At 43.2% G+C, this 27810-nt stretch overlaps 1 protein-coding gene across 2 annotated transcripts; it reads right to left on the bottom strand.

Annotated features, from left to right (window-relative positions):
* Nucleotides 1-1097: 1097 nt before the first annotated feature.
* Nucleotides 1098-27810, bottom strand: LOC119899957 (heterogeneous nuclear ribonucleoprotein L-like). 2 transcript variants are annotated; one of them, XM_038714787.1, is made up of 13 exons: nucleotides 27550-27810; nucleotides 14153-14271; nucleotides 11859-12087; nucleotides 11578-11663; nucleotides 9765-9861; nucleotides 9530-9602; nucleotides 7378-7437; nucleotides 7055-7299; nucleotides 6840-6961; nucleotides 5548-5746; nucleotides 4338-4395; nucleotides 4152-4253; nucleotides 1098-3880 (listed from the first exon to the last, which is right to left on the bottom strand). In XM_038714787.1, exons 1-13 carry the CDS (start codon nucleotides 27745-27747, stop codon nucleotides 3825-3827), a joined length of 1644 nt encoding a protein of 547 aa, XP_038570715.1. In that variant the 5' UTR covers nucleotides 27748-27810; the 3' UTR covers nucleotides 1098-3824. The 2 variants fall into 2 exon arrangements, with proteins under 2 accessions (XP_038570715.1, XP_038570716.1); XM_038714788.1 differs by having other exon boundaries at nucleotides 4152-4250.

Genomic DNA, 27810 nt, shown 5'->3' with positions numbered 1-27810 from the left:
TGAAGGCAGCAGTCCAGCTGGTCTTCAACTGCCCAGGGTCAACCCATCCACGCCGTCCCATCCACTACGTTATGACAAATGACGAGTGTGCAAAGCTGTCGTCAAAGCAAAGGTGGCTACATTGAAGAACTACTTGAACACTTTTTTGTTTACTACATAAATCCATGTGTTCTTTCATAGTTTTGATGTCTCCAGTATTAATTCTACAATGTAGAAAATAATAGAAATAAAGAAAAAACATTGAATGGGAAGGTGTGTCCAAACCTTTCACTGGGAGTGCATCTGCCGTTTGAGTAAAAGCAGGGCTGGATTGGTAATCTGGCATATCGGGCAAATGCCCATCACCTGCAGTGCCCGACGTTTTTGAAAACACTTGTTAAAATGTTCTGAAAAATAGCTCGCACCAAAAAGGTTTATTTGCACAATAAGCCTGCAATGCAATGTAAATATAGAAGAAAACTGTGTGTTGTCCAAAAAAATCACCTCCTACTCCTGAACCCAGAGGTCCCCAGATAGTCCTAAACGTTTATGGCAAAACCAGGGTCAGTTTTTGTTTTAAATTATTGACATAGTATGATGACTAATAATATACCATACCATTGAAATATTATAAAAAAAAATAAAAAACTATGACTTGTTGAAATGAGTTTACATTTAGATTTATTTTTACAGCTGAACCAAAGCCACTCTGCTCTGATTGGCTAGTAATCCTTAACTAGGAACTCCCAACAAAGATCATTTAGAGACTAGATGTATCACTCCATAGCTAAAACGAAGCCTTCAACACAGGCTGAAAAGAGGAGCTGCAGCAATGTGCAGTATGGTTCTGGTACAACCCCTAAATAGGATTTTGAACCTGAAAATGAGCAGAATACCACCTCCTTAAATATTCTTTGGCAGCTTGCACGCTGCAGAACCAGCTGAAAGTACAACCTTGTAAAGTAATCTTCATCAAACAGCTGCTTTCTTCCACATGCAGCAGACACCGAGCATCCCGTCCAAGCTGTGTTCGTGTTCACCTGATGTGGAAGGAGGCAACTGATGAAGATGTTGTGTTCACACACCAGTGGCCAAACAAATCAGATAATGCAAGTCAGTCATGGTGCTACAAGGATTCAATGTTCTTCAGTCACAGATACTGCAGGCTATAATCAATTTCAGGAACCACATGAGAATCAAATCACAGCTTTTCTCAGTCGCTTTGGTTCATTTCTCAGATCAGAAGTGAAAGTACTTGTTCAGTCTCCACATCATGACCTCGTCACACACTTGCAAATGTTTTAGCACATTAATGCAAATGATTATCTGAAACATCACGTTTCGTACATTTTAAAACATTAACTGTGAATCCTGTCCAATCTCTTGCAATGTGTACCTTTGTACTGTTGAAATTAATGTATGCAGAATAAAGTGCAGCCTTGTCATCCAAACTTCAAGGATAAATCAGAAAACACTTACAGAGTACACTGTGATACTGACAACACAGTAAACACTTTGGGTCACTTGTTTGTAACCAATCACACGAGGACTCATCATTCTGATGCACTGACACGAACACTGACACAAAGATGTACTTTTGAGAGGATTTTAAGCCAGTTACAGTCTAACCCACCGCATGACTCAAGAAATGCACCAAAGCGAATGAGAAAAACTGTAACTGAGTGAGTACAAAAAGAACCCAGCACGTTCTCACTGCCGACCCCTCACACACGGACGCTTGGTCAGACCCCTGGGCGTCGCTTTTGAACGCCCTGTGTACTCTTTAGCATTCTTTTCCAACGTTTAGGGCTCTGCAGTCAAGTTAGCAAGGATAAATATGCAACATCCTGTTAGACTTTAAAAAGAAAGTACTTAATGTCACGAAACATCGCTATTTTGCAGTGGTCGACCCCTTCTCACTCTCAACTTGTCACATGCATGGTCAAGACCCGCCGACATCAGTTCATAACGCGCTAGGGAGCCCCTTACCGTCATAGTTCAAAGCAGTGGGGGAAGCCCTGTAGCGGTAAAGATATATTTAACAGAAAGGACAGAGTAACATGTAATACACTTACATTTTAACTGACGTACGTTGTTATTTTAACGCAAACCATTATCTTACCTAACCAGGTACTTTTATTGCCCAAACCAAATTGCAACATTTCACAATTTTCACAACGTGCCGTTTCAAGATGGCGATGTTTAGCAGCGTTAAAGGTTTATTTTGAAAGTCTAACCGGACGTTATTATTGCATATTTATTGTTGCTAACCGTTGCAAACTTGACTGCAGAGCCCTAAACGTCGATAACTTTACATTTATTCATTTAGCTGACACTTTTATCCAAAGCGACTTACAATGGCTATACATGTCAAAGGTCACACGCCTCTGGAGCAACGAGGGGTTAAGCGTCTTCTTGCTCAGGGACACATTGGTGTCTCGCAGTGGATTCGAACCCCCGTCAGCGTTGCAAACGAGATTGTTGCAAACAGAATTGTTCACATGCTTCGAGTACTTTGCGCGTACTAGGAGGATTAAACGTGAATCCACCAGGGGGCAGATCAGGACCGGCTCACCCCTCGCTGACACCGGATCATAGTCCTTGACAACCTTCGAATTTGTAAACAAAGCAAACATAGCGACACTCGGGCAGGTTGTGATTTTAATAAGACATCATAAAGATCTTGGTAATTGCGGTCCAGCTCCAGGAATTCCCGCCATTAATCTCCTTTTTTAAGTCTAGAGCGAGTTCCGCTCATGATCATGGTTTGGGTTAAAATAACTACATTATGGATGTCAACTTACGTAACTTCAAATAAAAACATTCAATGTTAACTTCTTGTTTCACACCGAATGAACGCTTGGTTGAAAGTCGGCCCACCGTCCTACGCAACCACCTCCTTACTCAGACCTTTCTGTTAAATATCCCAGACCTACCTTTAGGGTATCTTGATCTTGGGATGGTGAGAACGGGTTGAACAAAAAGCGTTGTTACTTAAAAAGTCACAAACAACTAAAACTAAAAAGGGTTTTATCCTCAAAGTGGATTTCTCGTGTAAACGCGGGTTGAACACTGACCATGAATAATCTTGTGCTTTGAAGTCTGTTCACACATCTAGAATGAAAACTGCAGAGTTCACCACAAACTACGATGGTATCAGTCAGCTCATCAACCGAGAATCAAACTATTCTAAAAACAAAAAGTAATTCAGAAACAAGTTCAGTTACAGAGGAGACACAAACATTTAAAACATTTGGAAGACACGCTGAACTGAACGAATGTCTTTGCGATTACAAGAAAACGGAGGTTCAGATGAGTCAATCTAACTTTGGAGCTAATTACATCGTCACAACATAAACTGATGTATCTGCAAGTTAAATGAAGTCACACTAACTTACTTTAAATTCAAAAAAGGAAATCCCATATTAATAAAAATAAAAACATGTTGATTGTTCAAATATCTTGTGGTAACAGTCTCTCTATTTTAATGGCTGATTTCTGATTGGTTTACACTTTTTACTGAATCCTCCCTGAGTTTTGTTCAACATCCCGATCCTTCCCTACAGAGTTACATATCTTTATCTTCAGGGTGTTTTGTGGAGGATGGAGTCGGAAGGTTTCCTCTCAGGCTGCTGACGTCGTTCAGGAAAAAGGCTCAGTCCTCTTCGTTCAGTCCATGACTCCATCGCTCCCTGCTCCACTGTGAGTCGGACAAACAGCAAACACACTAACGTCATCCCTTCACACACTCAAATCTTCTGTCCCTCCTTCTCTCTTTTTAGAACGTCCTCTCTGATTCTTCCTGCAGGACCGGAGGGGCCCTTGGAGGCCATCTTGTTTCCGGCTCACAGATGGGAGGAGGTGGAGAAGCAGAGTTTCAGGGTGAAGGGGGTGGAGCTGTCTGCAGGTCAGAGAACACACTGTCAGTCTGCAGTCATAAACATGATGAATGTATTTAACAAACATCAGGTGAACGCCTGACATCTAGTGGAGAGTGCAGGTACGTTCATTCCTGTTCATTTTCAAATGTGCCTATTTCGATTATCCTCCATATCTGAAAGAACTCTTGGTTCCTTGTAGTTCTACATATTCACTTAGAGATATGCAAGATCTTTTCTTTTAAAGTTGATTTGATTGATCGCCTCGCCCTGATTGGTCTGTTGAGCACTTACTGGGTATTCTGATCTGGTGGTGGTTGAGGACGGTCAGAGTCTCCACAGCTTCAGTTTTACTGTCAAACTCCAGCAGACCGGACAGAGTCTTGGAGCTGGCTGCTGGGATGAGGAGGGAGGAAAATGATGAAGTAGAAGTGTTTATTTCTAAAGCTCCTGGTCTGCTGTGTAATTATTTAAACTCACGTTTGGCGTCGAACACCTTGAACTTGGTGAAGGCGGGAACGTTGTGTTCAGTACAGAGCTGCAGAGTAGAAAGAGATAAGAGAGGCTGTTTTTAATGAGCTAAAGAAATTCTGCTTCCTCTTCTCTCCTTTTCCAGTTTATTTCCACCCGGCAGTATAGTATCGAGAGGTGGAGGTGGTGAGTGCAAAGTCAGGGTGAACCGTAGAGCCACAGCAGACACATTTATGGGAAACATGTCAGAGGTTTCCTTGAACCAATGTGAATATGGTCTGTTATGTTTCATAATTTGGAAAGTTTACCTCATCCATCTTTGGCGAGGACTTGATTTGAAGCTGGTTATGAGATGAGAAAGTAACTGAGTACATTTACTCAAGTACCGTACAAATATGAGGTACCTGTACTTTGCTGGAGTATTTTCTTTTCACGCCACTTCCTACTTCTACTGCATCTCAGAGGGAGATGTTGTACTTTTTACTTCACTACATTTATCTGACAGCTTCAGTTTTTACACATAAAACACATGAAGAGTTTATAAAATATGATGTTTAGTTATAAATTAAACTCCAGTCTAGTAGTCCAAGTACAGCTGAAACAGAAAATTAAAACTAATTTGATTGTTAAGTCACTTTTCATGTAAAAACGTTTCCTGTGAAGATTTGCTGCTTTTCATTTGAATTATTAAAAAAAATTGAATGTTTGGAGGTTTGGACTGTTGGCTGGACAAAACAAATCATTGTAAAGGCGTCACTTTGGGCTCTGCGAACTGTGACAACATTGTTTTTACAATCAATAAATTGATTAATGGAGAAAATAATCAGCAGATTGATCCAGAGTTAAAAGTCTAAACAGCATCCTGCTTTACATAAATGATGAGGACTAATAATAATAGAATCACAGGGGACATTTTACTGCATTATAATTACATACTTCAAGTAGCATTTTCACTGCAGTACTTTTACTTGTAACAGACTATTTTTACAGTGTGGTTAGTTAGTTTACTGAAATAAAGGATCTGAATACTTCGTCCACCACTGGAGATGAGAAGCACTTCACAGACCTGCGTGATGCAGAGAAAACAATATCTGAATATTCAACACGACAAGACGCCAGTAAAGTCATGTCTCCTCAGCGAAGGTGTCCCGCAGATATACTGGGCCCCATCAAAGCTAATCTTCCTCTGTTGAATCCCCTCTCGCAGGTGTGACCTCACCTTGTGCAGCTGGTGTTGGCTGAGGGTGGGCGGGGCGTTGTAGAAGTGCAGGACGGCGGCGGGCGGCTGGATGATGTTCCTGCTGCTCTGCGCGCTGCTGAAGCGGTTGTTTCTGGTCAGACTGAAGTCCTGGTAGCTGCTGCTGCCGTCGGTCAGCTCGAACACCTGGCTGGGAATCACCGCCTGCTGCTTGGACACGCTGAGAGGTGAAGTGGGGGGGGGGGGTTGACACAAGGCAAATGTAAAGATCTTTAAGAATGAAGTTTTACTGAGCACAGTCGACACAGCGTCCTGTCAGCTGAGTGGTCTGAGGACGCAGTTTTCGTTTGTCACAATGAGGCAGTCAAGTTTACATGTTTTATCTTAAATAACAGCTTCAAAATCATTTTAATGCTACACTGACTTATAACAGGGTGAATGGCGTCTCTGTCGTTTCCTCTCCGGGCTCAGAGCGCCATCTACTGCGCTCTGTAACACTGGAAAACCCAGCAGGACATTCATCACGGCAGCAGAGTGACGCTTTACGGCACCAACACGACTCTTCAGCGAGCCACAAGCAGCAAGTATATAATGTACAGTGTGAGATCTTTGGAAGAAGCTAGCTCGGTATTCTCAGTGTGGATATCATGGCAGACGCTGAAGAGACCGAAGAAGACGAGGAGGAAGAGAAAAAGAGCCGGACTTCTTTCTGTTGGACTAGTCTAGACATCTTATACGATGTTGCTTTAACCTTTAAGCACATTTCCAGAAGATCAGGCAGAAGAGAATTTGACCTGCTGCTGCTGCTGTGAGAACACGAGCTCATTGGCTGACACAGCGAGGTGACGTCATTAAAAGTGTCAAACGACGGGATGTGGAGAACATGATGGCATCAGATGTTTCTATTAGCTTCATGTGTGAACGTGAGGAAGGTCACAGCCTCGTCATCGCTCCGCACTCAGGTGATGTGCTCTTCACTTTCAGGCTCTGCTTCGTGCACGTTTATCCAGCGAGGCTGTTTCTGTTTATCCACAAACGTCTTTCACAACTCAGACAACAGGAAGCTCTTGGTTTGATTGTTTTTCTGGTGTTTCCGTTCAGGGTTTTTTATGAACAACAATGTGAGTCAGTGTTTTGTAATTATTTCCTATCTTTTAACCATCTCACAGACAATCTGAAACGTCTTATATCAGCAGCAGTTACTGAGTGATCTTGTCGCCACCTGACCCCGGCCCCCGGCCCCCGGCCCCCGGCCCCGGCCCCCGGCCCCCACCTTGTGTCCTAACTGTTGTCTGAAAGTTATCAGCACTCACCAGACGTTGAGTTTTTGGCCGAACACCTTGATGCTGTTGAGGTGAGTCACGGCTCGGTCCACGGCGTACTCGTCTCCCATCTCCACCAACGCCGTGCCGGGAACACTCTTCATGAACTTCACCTGCAACCAATCAGGTTTCAGCTTTTTTTAAAGGGGTCAGGTGACTCAACACGTCAACACGATGGTTTTTCCTGCCTGTCCCGGCACACACACCTTCTCCACGTTGCCGTACAGACAGAAGAGGTTGAAGATGCAGCTGCAGTTCATCTTGGCGGGATGGAGGCCGCTCACCATGGCGACTGAGCTGGAGGCGGCGTGGCCCCTAAAGGAGGACGAGTAGGAGGAGGAGGAGGAGGTCTTAGGGAGGAGCAGCGGGTAGGAGACCATGTCCTGCACCTCCTCACTGCTCCTCCTGTACCTGCTGTTAGCAGGCAGAGGCAGCAGGGGGCAGTGTTGGCCTGGAGAGACACAAACACTGATTAAAAACACCAAAGGTCGGTGATGATGACACAGCTCGACGAGGGAGGCAGATTTACCGTAGCCGTTGGATGGATGCTCTCCCAGGATGGCCTGCCGCTGCCTCCCCTTTCCCCGCTCTGCAACACACAAACACAGAAGTTCAGCAGAGTGTGACCCACATGAGGCCGGAGCAGCAGGAGGTGAAAGTGAGCGCTCACACTCTGATGAGCCTGAAAATCTATTTTCAGCAGCCTCAGCAGCTTCAGCAGCTTCAGCAGCTTCAGCAGCCTCAGCAGCTTCAGCAGCCTCAGCAGCTTCAGCAGCTTCAGCCTACTCAGCAGCCTCAGCAGCTTCAGCCTACTCAGCAGCCTCAGCAGCTTCAGCAGCCTCAGCAGCTTCAGCAGCTTCAGCCTACTCAGCAGCCTCAGCAGCTTCAGCAGCCTCAGCAGCTTCAGCAGCTTCAGCCTACTCAGCAGCCTCAGCAGCTTCAGCAGCCTCAGCAGCCTCAGCAGCTTCAGCAGCCTCAGCAGCTTCAGCAGCCTCAGCAGCCTCAGCAGCTTCAGCAGCTTCAGCAGCCTCAGCAGCTTCAGCAGCCTCAGCAGCCTCAGCAGCTTCAGCAGCCTCAGCAGCCTCAGCAGCTTCAGCAGCCTCAGCAGCTTCAGCAGCTTCAGCAGCCTCAGCAGCTTCAGCAGCTTCAGCAGCCTCAGCAGCTTCAGCAGCTTCAGCAGCCTCAGCAGCCTCAGCAGCTTCAGCAGCCTCAGCAGCCTCAGCAGCTTCAGCAGCTTCAGCAGCTTCAGCAGCTTCAGCAGCTTCAGCAGCCTCAGCAGCTTCAGCAGCTTCAGCAGCCTCAGCAGCCTCAGCAGCTTCAGCAGCCTCAGCAGCTTCAGCAGCTTCAGCAGCTTCAGCAGCTTCAGCAGCTTCAGCAGCTTCACCACCTCCAGGCTGCAGTTTAATCTTTGAGTTTGTTTCGGTGGTTTTCTCCTGTTCCTCACTCATTTTCAAGTTTTCGTTGAACACTAACGGGGGCGGGGCCTACTTCAAGCAATTAAAAAGTTGAATTCTTGGAGTTAATACGCATTGCAATGCTGAAAAAAATATATCGTGCAGCCCTGGTTAGTACTTCCTGACTGACTGTCAGTCTCGCTGTTTTGCAGCTCATTTAATCAGATGCTTCAGGCTACAACAGGATGCGAATGTGTTTCACCCTTAGCAACAGCAAACACCAACTCCAACAGTCCATCTGTAACATCATCATTACCACAGACTGACCGAGATAAATGTTAGAGGTCACATGTCAGCAGGATGGAGCTCAAGACTTTACGTGTTGAAGTTTGGGGCTGAATCACAATTTGTTTAGGGTTTTTTTCTACAAAAAGCAGCAAGACTAAAACATGGCTGAAATATCATATTTTTTAGGGCTTAAGGAGTTTGACCAGTAATAATAAAAGACCTGCACCACCTGCGAGGGTGCATTACATTCAAAACATGCAGGTTTTTCCACACAGCAATACCTTTATTTTAACAGGCAAGTTATTTAAGAAAAGATTCTTTTTTAGGCCTCCTGGAAGGAACGGGGATAAATAGCATAAACAGAAGACGGAAGACAAAGGACAACAACAGACCTTAATAAAAATAGGTACAGAGACACAAAGAAACCAAATGATAGACTAATAAAACACAAAGAAACATGATAACAGACAACGACATATGCTGATCTACAGAGAGCTGACGATACAACTGATGGTACAGTTAAGTGTGCAGGAGGAAGGCTTTAGAGTAATCCCAGCTGCTTAATGATGCTGTTCTGACCGACAATTTTGCATTGATTATTGACAAATATAGATAATTATTGACAATTACCTCCCGTCCACTCTGTAGGGCAAGAGCCAGAAAGTAAAAAACATAAAAATAAAAAGTGTGCTACATGTTGCTGTGTCGTCAGTGTAACGTGATAATGTCCCAAAGTGCTGTCACATCCCTGTTTGGAGCTCTTGGAGCCTCTTGCTCTCAATCACTCACCAGGTGACGCAATTTAAATCGGGGGTTTGACCCCCATCTGTGTTGGGGATTAACACTTATTGTTCCTGTGAGGGCAGAACAGCCTGCACCTTCATGGAGCTCATGGTGAAAGCATATTATTCCCATTATAGCTCCGCCCACCTGAACAACACCTGAGAACACCTGTGTGTGTGTGTGTGTGTGTGTGTGTGTGTGTGTGTGCTGTCCTACCTCGCTGCAAGAGGAAGGGTTTGGTGTAATCCCAGCTGCTGTTGTCATTGCGGACGACGTTCAGTCTGTTGGGCTGCAGGGGGCGACAGAGCACAGCACCTCTGGGTGGGTGTGTGTGCGTGGGCATGAGAGTGAGGGTGTGTATGTGTGCATGCACCTGAGTGTGTGTTTGTCCAGAGCCCTGTGTGTGTGTGTGTGTGTGTGTGTGTGTGTGTGTGTGTGTGTGTGTGGTTACCCGAGCGTATTCGATCTTGAGCGTGCAGCAGCCGGCGTAGATGTCGGCTCCGTTCAGAGCCAGTTTGGCCTTCATGGCGTCCTCCACAGACTCAAACGTTAACGAGCTCATTAAGGATGACTCATCAGGATGACTGGAAAAGCAGCCAATCAGAGGAAAGAAACAAGACCAACAACAACATCCTCAAGGAGGTCAGCTGGAGTTAATCTAAATTTGATCTTGAAGTCCATTAAGCTTTAATGCCAACCCGTTCTCACTCCCAAGTCGTCACATGTGGACGCATCATCAAGACCAGCTGCCGTCAGTTTGTAACGCACTGGGGGAAACCTCGTAGCGTTGTTCTTTCACGCTAAAGGTAGGCGTAGGTAACAGTAAAGAGTAAGGAGGTGGTTATGGTGGGTGGCCAGAAACTGGACTTTCAACCAGGAGTTCGGTGTTCGTTTCCCGTGTGAAACAAAAAATCTAATTGTTCCTTAACTTACGTCAGTTAAGTCACGTAAGTAACAATGTTTTTCAAAATGATAGTATTTTTATAGCGCCTTTCACAGGACCCAAGGACACTTTACACATAATTGCAGAGACAGAGCTACAAAAAGTCATTCAGGGTTGAATGCCTTTGTGAAGAGGTGGGTTTTTAGGAGTTTTTTGAAGGTGTCCAGAGAGGGAGCATTTCGGATCTCTGTGGGGATGGAGTTCCAGAGGGTGGGGGCTGCGACGCCGAAGGCTCTGTCCCCAAAAGTCCGCAGTCTGGTGTGGGGGACAGAGAGCAGGCCCTTGTCGGTGGACCACAGGTTCCGTGAGGGGGAGTAGGGGTGGATAAGGTCCAGTAGGTACTGGGGGGCAGTGGCATGGAGAGATTTATAGGTGAGGAGTAGGATTTTGTAGGTGATGCGGAATTTGACCGGGAGCCAGTGAAGCTGAGTGAGTATTGGGGTGATGTGCTGCCACGACCTAGTGTGAGTGAGAACCCGGGAAGCCGAGTTCTGGACATATTGCAGCCTGTCCAGGACCTTGCTGGGTACCCCATACAGGACACCATTACAGTAGTCCAGGCGGGAGGTGATGAAGGCATGGATCTCTGCCACAGAGTCTAAGAGTGATGGTCGAAGTCTGGAGATGTTTTTGAGGTGGTAGAAGGCAGACCTTGTAATGAGTTTGACATGTGACTGGAATGAGAGGGTGGAGTCCGAAATGACACCAAGGTTGCGGACTTCTTGGGATGGAGAGATGGAGCAACCATCCACTTTGAAGAGTAGATCACCTACCCTCTGGAGGAGCAGCTTGGGAGCCACCACCATTAGCTCTGTTTAGTTTGAGTAGGTTAGATGACATCCAGGTTTTTATTTCATTCAGACAGTTAACACGTGACTGAGGGGTGAGCTGAGTGGATTTGGCGCTATTACGATACAGCTGTGTGTCATCAGCATAACAGTGGAGACAGGACCATGGTGGTGGATTATCTAATACGTCACCTAAAACCTAACCAAATTGTAACGTTTCACAACATTTTAGAACGTGAACAACGTTCTGTTTGATAACATTAACATGTACTTTTATTTTAGAGTATAACTGGACATTGCATATGTATTGTTACGCTATGCTAAACGTTACCCAGGGCGTCAAAAAGCAACACCATGGGGTGTTGACCAAGCATCCATATGTGCTGAGTCTGGAGTGAGAACGTGTTGTTAACCCTCCTGTGCTCATCATCATGGTAAAGTTCAGCTCTAAACTGAACTTTAAAACGTCTCTTCTGATCTGAGAAATACTTCAAACATATGTACAAGTGCACACACACACACGGTCAGGATATTCCACCATGGCCTGGATGCCGTTGCGTTTGAAGATGACGATGCGCAGGACGCTACCGACGGGGTTGCAGACGGTGTACAGGACATCCTGCCAGAGAGAGAGAGAGACAGAGAGAGAGACCATAGCTATGACTGCCAGTACATCACACAGGAAGAATAACCAAATGCAGATTTTCTTCAAACTAATTGCAGAGTTTACGCAGGCGGAGTGGAAATAGTTCAAGTGAAGGAGGTTCTAACATCTGTGAAACAGGTAAAGGAAGTTCTGGTAGAGGAGACTTACGGTGGTGACGGGGTACAGCGGGTTCTGGATGGAGAGCAGCAGAACCTTGTTCCCGCTGGTGGGGTCGTCTGCGTTGGTGGGTCTGGTGATCCGCTGGCTGGTGGAGAAGTTGAAGAAGGCCTGCTGGTCGGCGATACAGACGCTTCCAGACGACACGCAGCGCTCGGCGCTCTCCACGCTGTCAAACTCCACCAGAGCCTGGCGCTTAAACGGCATCATCATCACGTAGCTGTAGACAGAGCGAGCAGACAGGGGAGGAGCTCAGGTGTCTGCGTTTAACATACAGGCAAGGGCGTCATTTTGTGTTGAAAAACGATGGGGGTGGTTGTTTTCTGAAGCTTTAAAAGAGACTTTTACAAAGTTGGCTCAAACTGTTTTGCAAAAAAAAAAGTAGTTGATTTGTTTACTGTTTTGAAAGCACTGATGTGACTATTGATTCATTTTTTTTATTAATTACTGTACATAATATTTACAAATTACCATCAGAAGTTACCAAAATGATGATTTCAAACAAGTCAAGGTTACCAGTGGAAATGTATTTGAGAGTTTGCACCACTAAAGGTCAGTATCCTGTGGTGTCTCCATCAACTTTATCACTTTAGTTTATACTTGATCTTTCCCAGATATTAGATTTAAGTTACCACAAACTAACAGACACAGAAAACATGGAGCAGGACTTGGAGCTATCCCAGAGATCAGTACTGGTTGGTTTCTGGTCTCTGTGCTGAATACAATGAAGCTTCCTCCACAGAGTGCTGAGTGCTCTGTTCTCAGATAGGCTAATCTAACTGCTTCAAGTTTATAATTAAACAAGGAATCTGTTAGCTAACTGCTATTCCAGGCAACAAAAACACACTTGAATTAGAAATATATTTTTTCTGCTTTCTCATCATCTCATGACCCCCCACATATATATCTTGTTTTAAAGGGTAATTTTGGAATTTTTCACATATTTTGTTGTAGAAGTGACTAGACAATCTCACCGCTAATAGGCGTTCGCAACATCGCGTCAAGTGAATTTGAACTCGCGCGAACCAGCGAATGTTGGGACAAACACCTCTTTCGCGCCACCCAGAGTGAATTCGCAGGAATACACGTCTTTGCACTGATTTTGTGTGTAATCAAGCTGCCCAAAACGCTGGATTCGCTTTCGGTGTGAACGCACCTTTATGCATCACTGAAATTATGCATTTTAGAGCAGAAACCATCACGTCATACTTCTATGAATGGAAGACAGACAGGCTTCAACTCCCATTGTGGGTTTGGACAGAGCAGTGGGAGAGATACAAAACGGGAAGTCCATTCATCAGGTGGTGCAGGACATATGATAAACAGGGTGACTTGAAAGCGATACAATGAAGTGAAACAACTAGGAGACATAGCTGCAATGTTTCATTGCTAAATGCAATTAAATGTTGGGAACTGGGGTTTGAGTTTGCATAATAAAATGCCATTGATGTAAACTTACCCCTCATATGAGGGGTAAGTTGAGCCAAGAGTCCACTTTCTTTTTGGAAAGCCAGATTTTTTGAAGAACGTTTATTTTAAATTTAAACTTATTATTCCCAGGGATGCACCACATGCTAAAATATATGTACATATTTTAGTTGCAGATCTTACTGTCATGTCCTCCCTTTAAAGACACATCAAGTAAAAAATGGCTCAACTCACCCCGCTCTCCCCTACATTTCAGCCACTGCAGCCAGCTGAAGCGTTTACAGAGATTCAAAACCTTTTGAAACCTACGAGTCATTCCAGCACCACCATATGTGGAAACAGTCCCCAGGGTTTGTTACTGGAGTCTTCAGAAACACTTTTTTCCTACCAGGTTGTGTAGAAAATGATAAATGTATGGATGACAATGATAAACTAAAACAACAAACATTTCAGCCAGTGTTTATATAATCCTCTTCACTCTGCCTCTGCAGCCTCCAAGACAATGTGTCTTTCAATGATCTGTTCAACATGATGACACTGTGATCATGAGGATTTGTATGATGACGGTTTTCAGACAAAGCAGAGCAGCAGAGGTGCTGAGATGCATTAAAACCAGATTAGCTGCAGACAGAGCAGCAGAGGCTTTGTTGTGGTGAGTGTGTCTAAACCAGGTTGTTCTGAAGGTCAGCAGAAACGCAGCAGACCGCACAGTGTGCACCTAAATAACAACCAGCCGTTGGTGAATACACCCAGCAGCCATTTCCTCTGAGCGCCCCTTTTATTTCTGCCTCATCTGTGTCGAGCATGTCAGTATTTAAAAGGTGAAGGAACGTGTAGTCAGTAATTTAAAATGTTACCAGATGTTGCCGAACTTGTCGAGTCCCTCCACCAGATCAGCCTCCACCACGGCGTCGCAGAGCCCTCGGACGTGGACGACCGGGGACGGGGGGATGCGGTGGCTGTCCCCCGCACCATCCTGCAGAGACAAGAGAAGTCCTTAGTTAGTTTAGTTAGACACCAGGTGTGTCTGTGTTTCATAACGGAAGAATCATTTTATTTCTTCTTTATTCGTCCATGTTGCTTTCATTTCATCTGTAACTGTGACACACTTTGTCTATAAAGTAAATCACTATACATTCCTGTCTGACTACTAATAATGATGATTGGAATATCAATATCACCAGTAACGGTTTACATTTACACTACCAGTCAAAGGTTTTATAGCTCCCCCAGTGAGTCCAGTGAAAATCCTTAAATGGAACCAAAGTAAGCAGCAAACCGTCAAAGCTAAAAACAACGTTTACGTCACTAAAAATTTTCAGATATAAAATTAACAATTAAATCAAATAATTTGTTCATTCTTTCACTGTAGAACTGCTCTGTCTTCCTTAATTAATATTATATACATATATATAAATTGTACAAATAAAGCTTCTGAAGGTGCATTAACAGGTGGTTCCAAGAAAAGAACGTTGGCTGCGACCTGGTGTTGGTTTGGCGCCATAAAGATAGAAAAACAAGACCACACACACACACACACACACGAGCATCTGTTGTGAAACAAGATCTGAGAAGTCAGGACAGGAAGGCAGATAACAGAGACAGATGCCCCCCCCCCCTCCTCCTCTGCATCACAGAGTCATCTCTGTGCAGCAACAAATGTGCAAACTAGCTTACAGCATCAAAGCAGATGTTTGTCACAGTGCAGGTGGCGACTAAGTAAGAATACTCTTTTCTCAGCCATACGGTCCGCTCAGAATGGTTAACACTGACCACAGCCTGTTCTGCGCTCTGGTGTTTGCAGCAATGAAGGTTTTGAGGTCAATAAAGGGAAAAACAAACTTGCAGGTTTGTTGATGATCAGCTGCAGCAGTTGGATGGAATCCGGATATTCATTTTCCCAATGGTGGAAATTAACTTATGATTAAGTACCGACATGCAATTATTAGTTGAGTATTTCCTTTTCAGAGGGAAATCTTGTAGGCTACTTGTATTGCTCTACAGATTTCTGGAAAAAACAGCAACACGTTCTTAGAAATTAAACCAGGTTCTGAATCTTTTTGTCTTGTGTGACGTCTTCTTCAAAATCAGTGTGTCTCCTCGTCATGTTTTAGAGTCATTGAGTTGTTATCAGTTCGACCCATAGACTGTTTAAAAAGGTTCCACCAAGGAGACACTTCTCCTCTAAACGTCGCAGATGGTTTCATTTTAATAACTGTTCAAAAGAAAAGTCCAATAACTGAAAACAGACGTGCAGATTAATCTGCTAATCCTTTGGACAGACCTGACCGCTTGTTTGGGAACCACTGGACTAAACTGACTGTACTTAAGTACTTAAAAACTAGCTAACTGTATATTCTGAAGTCAAAACTAGCTGTACAAAGTATTTAAAACTAGCTAACCATATATAAAATACTTAAAACTAGGTAGATATAAATAAAATACTTAAAACTAGCTAACCATATAAAGTAAGTACTTGTGTACTCTTAGAGCTGATAGTTTAAGTACATGAAGCTGATAGTACTTGTGTACTCTTAGAGCTGATAGTTTAAGTACATGAAGCTGATAGTACTTGTGTACTCTTAGAGCTGATAGTTTAAGTACATGAAGCTTATAGTACTTGTGTACTCTTAGAGCTGATAGTTTAAGTACATGAAGCTGATAGTACTTGTGTACTCTTAGAGCTGATAGTTTAAGTACATGAAGCTGATAGTACTTGTGTACTCTTACTGCTGATAGTTTAAGTACATGAAGCTGATAGTACTTGTGTACTCTTACTGCTGATAGTTTAAGTACATGAAGCTGATAGTACTTGTGTACTCTTACTGCTGATAGTTTAAGTACATGAAGCTGATAGTACTTGTGTACTCTTACTGCTGATAGTTTAAGTACATGAAGCTGATAGTACTTGTGTACTCTTAGAGCTGATAGTTTAAGTACATGAAGCTTATAGTACTTGTGTACTCTTAGAGCTGATAGTTTAAGTACATGAAGCTGATAGTACTTGTGTACTCTTAGAGCTGATAGTTTAAGTACATGAAGCTGATAGTACTTGTGTACTCTTACTGCTGATAGTTTAAGTACATGAAGCTTATAGTACTTGTGTACTCTTACTGCTGATAGTTTAAGTACATGAAGCTGATAGTACTTGTGTACTCTTACTGCTGATAGTTTAAGTACATGAAGCTGATAGTACTTGTGTACTCTTAGAGCTGATAGTTTAAGTACATGAAGCTGATAGTACTTGTGTACTCTTACTGCTGATAGTTTAAGTACATGAAGCTTATAGTACTTGTGTACTCTTACTGCTGATAGTTTAAGTACATGAAGCTGATAGTACTTGTGTACTCTTAGAGCTGATAGTTTAAGTACATGAAGCTGATAGTACTTGTGTACTCTTAGAGCTCATAGTTTAAGTACATGAAGCTGATAGTACTTGTGTACTCTTACTGCTGATAGTTTAAGTACATGAAGCTGATAGTACTTGTGTACTCTTAGAGCTGATAGTTTAAGTACATGAAGCTGATAGTACTTGTGTACTCTTACTGCTGATAGTTTAAGTACATGAAGCTTATAGTACTTGTGTACTCTTACTGCTGATAGTTTAAGTACATGAAGCTGATAGTACTTGTGTACTCTTAGAGCTGATAGTTTAAGTACATGAAGCTGATAGTACCTGTGTACTCTTACTGCTGATAGTTTAAGTACATGAAGCTGATAGTACTTGTGTACTCTTAGAGCTGATAGTTTAAGTACATGAAGCTGATAGTACTTGTGTACTCTTAGAGCTCATAGTTTAAGTACATGAAGCTTATAGTACTTGTGTACTCTTACTGCTGATAGTTTAAGTACATGAAGCTTATAGTACTTGTGTACTCTTAGAGCTGATAGTTTAAGTACATGAAGCTGATAGTACTTGTGTACTCTTACTGCTGATAGTTTAAGTACATGAAGCTGATAGTACTTGTGTACTCTTAGAGCTGATAGTTTAAGTACATGAAGCTGATAGTACTTGTGTACTCTTAGAGCTGATAGTTTAAGTACATGAAGCTGATAGTACTTGTGTACTCTTAGAGCTGATAGTTTAAGTACATGAAGCTTATAGTACTTGTGTACTCTTAGAGCTGATAGTTTAAGTACATGAAGCTGATAGTACTTGTGTACTCTTAGAGCTGATAGTTTAAGTACATGAAGCTGATAGTACTTGTGTACTCTTACTGCTGATAGTTTAAGTACATGAAGCTGATAGTACTTGTGTACTCTTACTGCTGATAGTTTAAGTACATGAAGCTGATAGTACTTGTGTACTCTTACTGCTGATAGTTTAAGTACATGAAGCTGATAGTACTTGTGTACTCTTACTGCTGATAGTTTAAGTACATGAAGCTGATAGTACTTGTGTACTCTTAGAGCTGATAGTTTAAGTACATGAAGCTGATAGTACTTGTGTACTCTTACTGCTGATAGTTTAAGTACATGAAGCTGATAGTACTTGTGTACTCTTAGAGCTGATAGTTTAAGTACATGAAGCTGATAGTACTTGTGTACTCTTACTGCTGATAGTTTAAGTACATGAAGCTTATAGTACTTGTGTACTCTTACTGCTGATAGTTTAAGTACATGAAGCTTATAGTACTTGTGTACTCTTACTGCTGATAGTTTAAGTACATGAAGCTGATAGTACTTGTGTACTCTTAGAGCTGATAGTTTAAGTACATGAAGCTGATAGTACTTGTGTACTCTTACTGCTGATAGTTTAAGTACATGAAGCTTATAGTACTTGTGTACTCTTACTGCTGATAGTTTAAGTACATGAAGCTGATAGTACTTGTGTACTCTTAGAGCTGATAGTTTAAGTACATGAAGCTGATAGTACTTGTGTACTCTTAGAGCTCATAGTTTAAGTACATGAAGCTGATAGTACTTGTGTACTCTTACTGCTGATAGTTTAAGTACATGAAGCTGATAGTACTTGTGTACTCTTAGAGCTGATAGTTTAAGTACATGAAGCTGATAGTACTTGTGTACTCTTACTGCTGATAGTTTAAGTACATGAAGCTTATAGTACTTGTGTACTCTTACTGCTGATAGTTTAAGTACATGAAGCTGATAGTACTTGTGTACTCTTAGAGCTGATAGTTTAAGTACATGAAGCTGATAGTACTTGTGTACTCTTACTGCTGATAGTTTAAGTACATAAAGCTGATAGTACTTGTGTACTCTTAGAGCTGATAGTTTAAGTACATGAAGCTGATAGTACTTGTGTACTCTTAGAGCTCATAGTTTAAGTACATGAAGCTTATAGTACTTGTGTACTCTTACTGCTGATAGTTTAAGTACATGAAGCTTATAGTACTTGTGTACTCTTAGAGCTGATAGTTTAAGTACATGAAGCTGATAGTACTTGTGTACTCTTAGAGCTCATAGTTTAAGTACATGAAGCTGATAGTACTTGTGTACTCTTAGAGCTGATAGTTTAAGTACATGAAGCTGATAGTACTTGTGTACTCTTACTGCTGATAGTTTAAGCTGATAGTACTTGTGTACTCTTACTGCTGATAGTTTAAGTACATGAAGCTGATAGTACTTGTGTACTCTTACTGCTGATAGTTTAAGTACATGAAGCTGATAGTACTTGTGTACTCTTAGAGCTGATAGTTTAAGTACATGAAGCTGATAGTACTTGTGTACTCTGGTCTTTAATAGATTGTCAGTGTTGTGTGCAGGTGCAAAGGTGTCAGCGAGCAGCTGAGGGTGAGAACAAATCATGACGGTTAGTCGGAAGATCTCACGCCGATAGAGACGACGTAAACATGTTGACTGTGTTTCTCAGGAAGAGGTTGAGAAAGCGTAGCAGCTTTTGCAGCCTGACCTTTTTGCTGCAGCAGGTCGAGGCTGCAGGTTCAGAAGCTTCACGCCGGTGCAGGAAACACGCCTCGACTAAATGATCTGATCTGTAGATCTGACTCGCGGCATCAGTCCAACACTCTGTGGACATCTGGATCTGAATGTCTGGGCTGACGCACTGTTTTCAACTAATGGAATATGATGATATGTTTAAAATCCATCATTTTCTGCCTTCAAATGGAACTTTGTTCTGTTTTTCCCAAAGTATCGAAAGACGCCTCCACCACATAGGGATAACAAGAAATGTTAAATAACAACTGAAAATGATTTGAGAACTGTTTATTTTGCACAATAAGAGAACATGCAATGCAAAAAGAAACAAATGTGCATTTTCCAAAAAAGCAACTTAAAGCTGCAGTGTGTAATATTTCTATCTACTTACAGAAATGCAATAAAATATCCATAACTATGTTTTCTTTAGTGTATAAAGACCTCACATAGTGAACGTTTTTATAACCTTAGAATGAGACATTTCTATCTACAGACACCGCGGCTGCCCTTACATGGACGTCACCATGTTGCGCCGTCATGTTTCTACGGTAGCCCAAAAGGACAAACTGCTTTATAGAATGTGTTTCCTCACTATGGTGAATACATACGAAGAAGAAGGAAGAAGCAGTTGTAGAAGTAGTTGACTAGTTTATTTGGACAAATGGAGGACCACACTGATTATTTAGCACAAGAGCCAACAGAGTCGGCCACCGTAGCTTCTCCTGCGCGGTTGGAACCAATTCTTGCACACTGAACTTATAAACTAAAGCTGCTGATTACTGCATTATATTCTGTTATATTTTTATATTTTGAATTGTCACCTGAATTTTGTGTTTCCCTTCATATAAATAAATAAAAAAACCCTCAATCAGTGCAGAAAATGTCTCCAGAATGCAGGAAATTAAAATCTTCTGTGGGAGCACCACTCATATATTTCAGCATTTAATATTCTCTAATTCTCTAATATACTCTTCTCGTCTAATCCGAGCGCTGATGTCGCTCCACCACTTTTCATCACAAGCGACTCATCAACTCCAGTCACAACGTCAGGTGCATATCGAGCAGCTACAACAGTAAAATGCTGCTCAAACAATCTAATAATTTCAGACAGTGGTTGAAGAAGTACTCAGATATTTTACTTAAGTAAAAGTAGCAAAGCCACAGTGTAAAAATACATCAAAATATACCATACCATAAAATACCAATAGTAAAAGTCATACTCAATGTATGGAATGGTACTTTTGTGTACTTTTACTGCTATTACTTTCAGTACATCATCCACGTCTCCACAAACTCCTCGTCTCAGGTATTTTAATCTTCTGCTCGGCGGCAATTTCTTGCAGTTTATCACAGCTGTGGTCTCAGTTTAGTAACTTTTCACCATCATTTCTATCAGTAATAATGTTGACAAAGGGAAATAAGACAGAGGAGTATCCCAGCACGCTAACTGTACAAGTTTTAGGGCAAGTTTTCCTTGAGTGACAGGTGTCTCTCAGCACAGTGAAGCGTTGTGGCGGCAGCTCTGTCGTCCCACTTCAGCTCGCGTGCCAAAACATTTTTTTGGCCTATTTTGTTTTCTTTTCCAGGCTGCAGTGACAGACTGAGATGGCAGCGAGCATTAACCTCAAAGTTGTCGCTTCAGCGCGTTCACACGGGCGCCACGCTGCGCCGCACCTGCGCCGGGCTCGGTTACCGCAGCAACGGCGACGTCGAAAAAGAGGGGAAAGAGGTTCGTTTACAGGCGGCGGCGTGCTCATGAGTCAGCGGTGAAACAACACAGAGATGGAAATGTGTTTGTGTTGGAGCTGCACCTCCTCTGCGCTCATGCAGAGGAGGTGCAGCACACACACACACACGGCCCGGTCGCCATGGTGACTGAGCTTCAGCATTTTATTTGGTGGATGTCTATTTAGCGTGTGCACGTGTGTGAGCCTGAGGCTGAGCGCTCAGTGGTGAGCTGCTTCCTTCTTGTCAGGCCGCCACTGCATCTCTGTGGCCCAGCTCATCCTCCTCCTCCTCCTGCAGCCTTCATCTTCATCGCCTCCTCTTCTTCCTCCCTGACGCCTCACTGGCAACATTAGCCTGGTCAGCCGCTGAGCTAACGAGCGTTTAACGAGGCTAACGAGGGAGAATGATTCATCATCTATAAACCTCGCAGCCTGGACATGAGGAGGAGATGTCTTGTTGTGTTTTTCTGGTGTGCGTCCCCGTGGCGCTCCTGTAAACGGAGGTCTCTGATGTGTGAACGAGGTTTAACACACCGTGTGTTCTTGAACGTTGCTGCTCGGGGTTAATGGAAAACACAAGCTGCTTTATAATGCATTACACACTCAGCTGGTTAGTCGCCATCACAACGTTCACACACACACACATTATTATTTTAGTGACCAACTGCTGCGTAAGCCAGAAACCTGGATCTGGTGTTAACAGGTTCTACTGGACACCAGGATGTGGTGTTTCCATATGCAACACAAAGGGGACAGTCCACAAACCTGATCACAACCAGGACACACAGAGGGTCGGCCTATGGCCAATCACCAACATGGATCAATGGATGGATGGTGGAAGATGGATGGATAATGGATAGATGGGTGATGGATGGATGGATGGATGGATGTATAGTAAATGATGGATGGATGGATGGATGGATGGATGGATAGTAGATGATGGATGGATGGATAGATGGATGATGGATGGATGGATGGATGGATGTATAGTGAATGATGGATGGATGGATGTATAGTAAATGATGGATGGATGGATGGATAGTAAATGATGGATGGATGGACAGATGGATGATGGATGGATGGATGTATAGTAAATGATGGATGGATGATGGATGGATGGATGGATAGTAGATGATGGATGGATGGATGGATGGATAGTAGATGATGGATGGATGGATGGATGGATGGATGGATAGTAGATGATGGATGGATGGATAGATGGATGATGGATGGATGGATGGATGTATAGTGAATGAGGGATGATGGATGTATAGTAAATGATGATGGATGGATTTATGGATGGATGTATAGTAGATGATAGATGGATGGATGGATGGATGTATAGTAGATGATAGATGGATGGATAGATGGATGTATAGTGGACGATGGATAGATGGATGATGGATGGATGGATGATGGATGTATAGTGAATGATGGATGGATGGATGGATGGATGGATAGTAAATGATGGATGGATGGATAGTAAATGATGGATGGATGGATGGATGGATAGATGGATAGTAGATGATGATGGATGGATAGATGGATGATGGATGGATGGATGATGGATGTATAGTGAATGATGGATGGATGGATGGATAGTAAATGATGGATGGATGGATAGTAAATGATGGATGGATGGATGGATGGATAGATGGATAGTAGATGATGATGGATGGATAGATGGATGATGGATGGATGGATGGATGATGGATGTATAGTGAATGATGGATGGATGGATGGATGGATAGTAAATGATGGTTGGATGGATGGATGGATAGATGGATAGTAGATGATGATGGATGGATAGATGGATGATGGATGGATGGATGGATGTATAGTGAATGAGGGATGATGGATGTATAGTAAATGATGGATGGATGGATGGATGGATGGATAGATGGATAGTAGATGATGGATGGATGGATAGTAAATGATGGATGGATGGATGGATGGATAGTAAATGATGGATGGATGGATGGATGGATAGATGGATAGTAGATGATGGATGGATGGATAGATGGATGATGGATGGATGGATGGATGTATAGTGAATGAGGGATGATGGATGTATAGTAAATGATGGATGGATGGATGGATGGATAGATGGATAGTAGATGATGGATGGATGGATAGATGGATGATGGATGGATGGATGTATAGTGAATGAGGGATGATGGATGTATAGTAAATGATGGATGGATGGATGATGGATGGATGATGGATGTATAGTGAATGATGGATGGATGGATGGATAGTAAATGATGGATAGATGGATGATGGATGGATGGATGGATGGATGATGGATGGATGGATGATGGATGGATAGTAAATGATGGATGGATAGATGGATGATGGATGGATGTATAGATGATGGATGGATAGATAGATGATGGGTGGATAGTTGATGGATGGATGGATGATGGATGGATGTATATTGGATGATGATGAATGATGATGGATGGATGGATGTATACTGGATGATGATGGATGGATGTAGTGTCACATTCAGATCAGCTACCTGAGTTAATGAAGGAAACTGAAGCAGTTTTTCACTTGATTCTCCAGAAGCTGGTTTCCTGAATGACTCGGGTCGGCTTCACACCTCGACAGGTGATTTCTGTTTGATCTCTGTTATAACAATAAAGCTTTGAAGTCAGCTGTAGCGGAGAGAGCTCCACCTGAATATAATCCACTGCAGACATCAGTAACTCAGTCACTGTTGGCAGAAAAATAAAAACTGGGGTTGATTTAAATGCTCTGACTGGTGTTTAGAAACACATGAACTGAAATTTAATTGGTTATTATTTTAATTTTTAATCTCGTTCTGTCAGTCCACGTTCGAGAGCTTCGCTCCATCAGAGAGGAGGCTGATTTAAAAACCAGGAGCAGCAGCATTTAAATTAAAGATGTAAAACTGGTCAGCAGGATACGGTCTGTCCATTACCAGCTTCAAACTGACAGCCTCTGTTTGGTGTCTCAGGCCGATGGGAGATGCATTGTGGTTTTGTTTCCCATGATGCTCTCTGTTTGCAGAGCGCTGACTGATCTGCTGAGGAGGGAGGAAGCTGCAGCCAACTGTTTAATCAGATCTCTCCAAACTCTCTTACATCCTTCAGTGTGTCGAGATAAAACACAAACACAGACCAACAACATATACACTCACCTAAAGGATTATTAGGAACACCTGTTCAGTTTCTCATTAATGCAATTATCTAATCAACCAATCACATGGCAGTTGCTTCAATGCATTTAGGGGTGTGGTCCTGGTCAAGACAATCTCCTGAACTCCAAACTGAATGTCAGAATGGGAAAGAAAGGTGATTTAAGCAATTTTGAGTGCGGCATGGTTGTTGGTGCCAGACGGGCCGGTCTGAGTATTTCACAATCTGCTCAGTTACTGGGATTTTCACGCACAACCATTTCTAGGGTTTACAAAGAACGGTGTGAAAAGGGAAAAACATCCAGTATGCGGCAGTCCTGTGGGCGAAAATGCCTCGTTGATACTAGAGGTCAGAGGAGAACGGGCCGACTGATTCAAGCTGATAGAAGAGCAACTTTGACTGAAATAACCACTCGTTACAACCGAGGTATGCGGCAAAGCATTTGTGAAGCCACAACACGCACAACCTTGAGGCGGATGGGCTACAACAGCAGAAGACCCCACCGGGTACCACTCATCTCCACTACAAATAGGAAAAAGAGGCTACAATTTGCAAGAGCTCACCAAAATTGGACAGTTGAAGACTGGAAAAATGTTGCCTGGTCTGATGAGTCTCGGTTTCTGTTGAGACATTCAGATGGTAGAGTCAGAATTTGGCGTAAACAGAATGAGAACATGGATCCATCATGCCTTGTTACCACTGTGCAGGCTGCTGGTGGTGGTGTAATGGTGTGGGGGATGTTTTCTTGGCACACTTTAGGCCCCTTAGTGCCAATTACGCATTGTTTAAATGCCACGGCCTACCTGAGCATTGTTTCTGACCACGTCCATCCCTTTATGGCCACCATGTACCCATCCTCTGATGGCTACTTCCAGCAGGATAATGCACCATGTCACAAAGCTCGAATCATTTCAAACATGACAATGAGTTCACTGTACTAAAATGGCCCCCACAGTCACCAGATCTCAACCCAATAGAGCATCTTTGGGATGTGGTGGAACGTGAGCTTCGTGCCCTGGATGTGCATGCAATTCTGTGTCTCGATGTGTTGATCGCATTTGTCTGCCCTGATAATTTACTCTGAGCTCATCTGACCACTAAGAAGGTTACAGCATCACTCAGAATAGCACAGGCTCATTCATCAAGGTAACCTCACTTCCTGCTGAGCGCAGCAGGCACTTCCTGCCAAAACCTCAGAGGCCATATTTTCTCACTGAGCAGAGGATCAGAGCCAGAGACCAAAGACCAGACTGACACTGTTTAAGTTCCATACTGTGGCATGAAAGATAATACGCCAATATCCAAATATCTAAGAGCTACAAAAGTCACCTCCTTAAAAGATTGTTCCTCAGTGTGCAGCTCACCAAGCTTTAATCATATTTACATTCACCCATTCGACAGACGCTTTTATCCAAAGCGACTTACATTTGAGGAACAACCAAGCATCAATACAGAAAGAGATCTACAAGTGACAATACATACTAGTAAGAGCTAACAGTGCATACAGCGCCAATAAGGTAAATACCTAGGGGAAGAATTAACAAATGCAATCAATACAAGAGAACTGTAAGGGGATAGAAGAAGAAGAGCACGGGAAGTGCATGTTAGGGGTTAGAGGTGTTATCAGAGGAAGTGTTCTCGGCTCTCATGGCAGCAAATGCACATAACTAACTAAACTAAAACTAAAAAGTTACAAACGGGACCAGACCTGCCGTGCTGCAGGTTCCAGTAACCCTCTGCAGCAGCATGGTGATCTCGGACGGGTAAATAATATTCCAGTAAAAGATGAGACAATAATAGAACAGCACACGGCACTGTAAGCATGCAACCTTTTTGTGTATATTTGGAATTTTACTTGATTCCTAAATGTCGCAGCTGAATTAAAGGACGTCTGGCAACAACTGCTCACTCGTGTAGCCGTGTTATTAGTTTGGATAATATGCTAGCTGACATGCTAGCATATTATTAAAAACAGAACAATTTCTAATCCAACAAGGTTGTGACGGACGGAGTCCAAGTCAGAGTCTAACTAAGAACCGTACGAGCAGAGAAGGATTTCAGGTTATGCTGGATTTGTCCTCTACAGATTCTTTGCAACAAAACACACTTCAGTTTGACCTGGAGCGCCACTTCCAAACCACACACCCAGAACTGCGTAGGTTCTGGTGTTCATTCCAGCACCATCATTCCCTGCCGGGTCTCCCCGCCCCTGTGCCTGAAAACCTCCAGTGCTAGAGTAGAGGTGTTAGCTGCACCGCTAACTGAGCTATTAAGAAATGGCAGCTAGTTAGCAGCAGCAGCTACTTCTGCAGCAAGTGAAGCTACCTATACATCAGAAAACTGAATCAAAAAGAGGGTTGAGGCAGAGCAGCCGGGGAACATCAGAGAGAAAACTTTTCTCCATCAAATCTGATGCAGTTTCAACAAAATCAGTGAATAAACTTTGTGTTTTTGTCCAGTCACCAGTGAGGCCTGATTGGCCCCCTGAAACACTTTGCTCTGGTGGCTTTAAAAAAATTTAGAATGTTTTTCATTGGGCGCTAAATTAATACGCTCTGAGTGTAGGATGAGTCACCCACATTTCAAAATTGTTTTCCAGAAAATGACAAACGGTCATGATGGTGTTGATGGTGTTTTATCATCAAGAACAGCTTCAAAACAACGTTTCTGTCATTGCTGGGCCAGAGATGATGTGTTGGTGACGTTTAGTGCAAATCACATAAAAACACTTGAACATCGATTTTCACCTCATGGGAAACTTTAAGAGAAGCTACAACAAGGAGGCCAGAGTACGTTCAGATGTATTTTCTAACAGAGAAAACATTCTGAGTCAATCAGGGGCAACGTGGGTGCAGAGTTTAGCTCAAAGACACTTTGACACGTGGAGCTGGACTCAAACCAACAACCCTGTGACTAACAGAGACCCGAGCCGCAGGCCTTCGCTTTATAACTACAACCCTCCTAAATGAAGCCTAGAACCTCCTCCAGCTTTCCAAGACCTCCAATTTAGCTCATTATCAAAAGTTTGAACAGTTGTTCACCATCAACAGCATGATAAGACTGTGCTTTAGTGACACACCGTCTGCTGCAGTGGATGTTTTTAAGCTTAAAATACTGAAGAAAACCTGAAAACATCTTTACACTCCTGAAGGACTCTGAGTAACTGTTAAAGACTGAATGTCTCTCAGAGGATGAAGTGAAGAGGAGGAAATAAATAATAATAAAGTCCTCACAGAGGTTTAAATCATAAGAACAGAGAGAGCTTCTGATGTTTCACCCTGAGACACTTGCAAACTTAGATTTAAATATAAAACACAGTTTGACAAAAGGAAAAACACCAACAGATCTGTGTGTGTGTGCTCTCCATCACATGAATCTAAATGTCAGACGGTGGAAACGACACAAACAGACGCGTTTTGTTGTTTCCAACAGAGAGAGACAGCAGCGCAGATAAACCGCCCCCACCTTCCCTCCGATCTTCCGGCTCCTGCTGTCGGAGCCTCCGCTCCCCGCTGCCTCCTCTCCGGTGGATTCCTGCTCCTCCTCCCCGTCCTCCAGCTCCTCCGCGCCGGCATTCTCCTCCGTCCGGACCCGCTTGGCCGCCCGGTGGTATCCTCCTCCTCCTCCTCCTCCTCCTCCTCCTCCGTTTTCGCTCTTCTCCATCAGAGACGGTGAATCCACGGATGAAGATTTTCGGTTTGACGGAGACTGAGACACCTGGCAGGA

This window comes from Micropterus salmoides, unplaced genomic scaffold (assembly GCF_014851395.1).
Source record: "Micropterus salmoides isolate LMB-PRFRI ecotype aquatic unplaced genomic scaffold, ASM1485139v1 Ms_hic_scaffold_12, whole genome shotgun sequence".
Classification (NCBI taxonomy): domain Eukaryota; kingdom Metazoa; phylum Chordata; class Actinopteri; order Centrarchiformes; family Centrarchidae; genus Micropterus; species Micropterus salmoides.
This window is presented reverse-complemented; position numbering and strand designations above follow the sequence as displayed.

Coding starts and splice junctions, on each gene's coding strand:
- LOC119899957 (XM_038714787.1), bottom strand. CDS start 27,747: ATGGAGAAGAGCGAAAACGGAGGAGGAGGAGGAGGAGGAGGAGGAGGA. Junction 14,272..27,549: donor GCCGGAAGATCGGAGGGAAG/GTGGGGGCGGTT, acceptor TTGTCTCTGCAG/GATGGTGCGGGGGACAGCCA. Junction 11,664..11,858: donor CGCTGTACCCCGTCACCACC/GTAAGTCTCCTC, acceptor TCTCTCTGGCAG/GATGTCCTGTACACCGTCTG.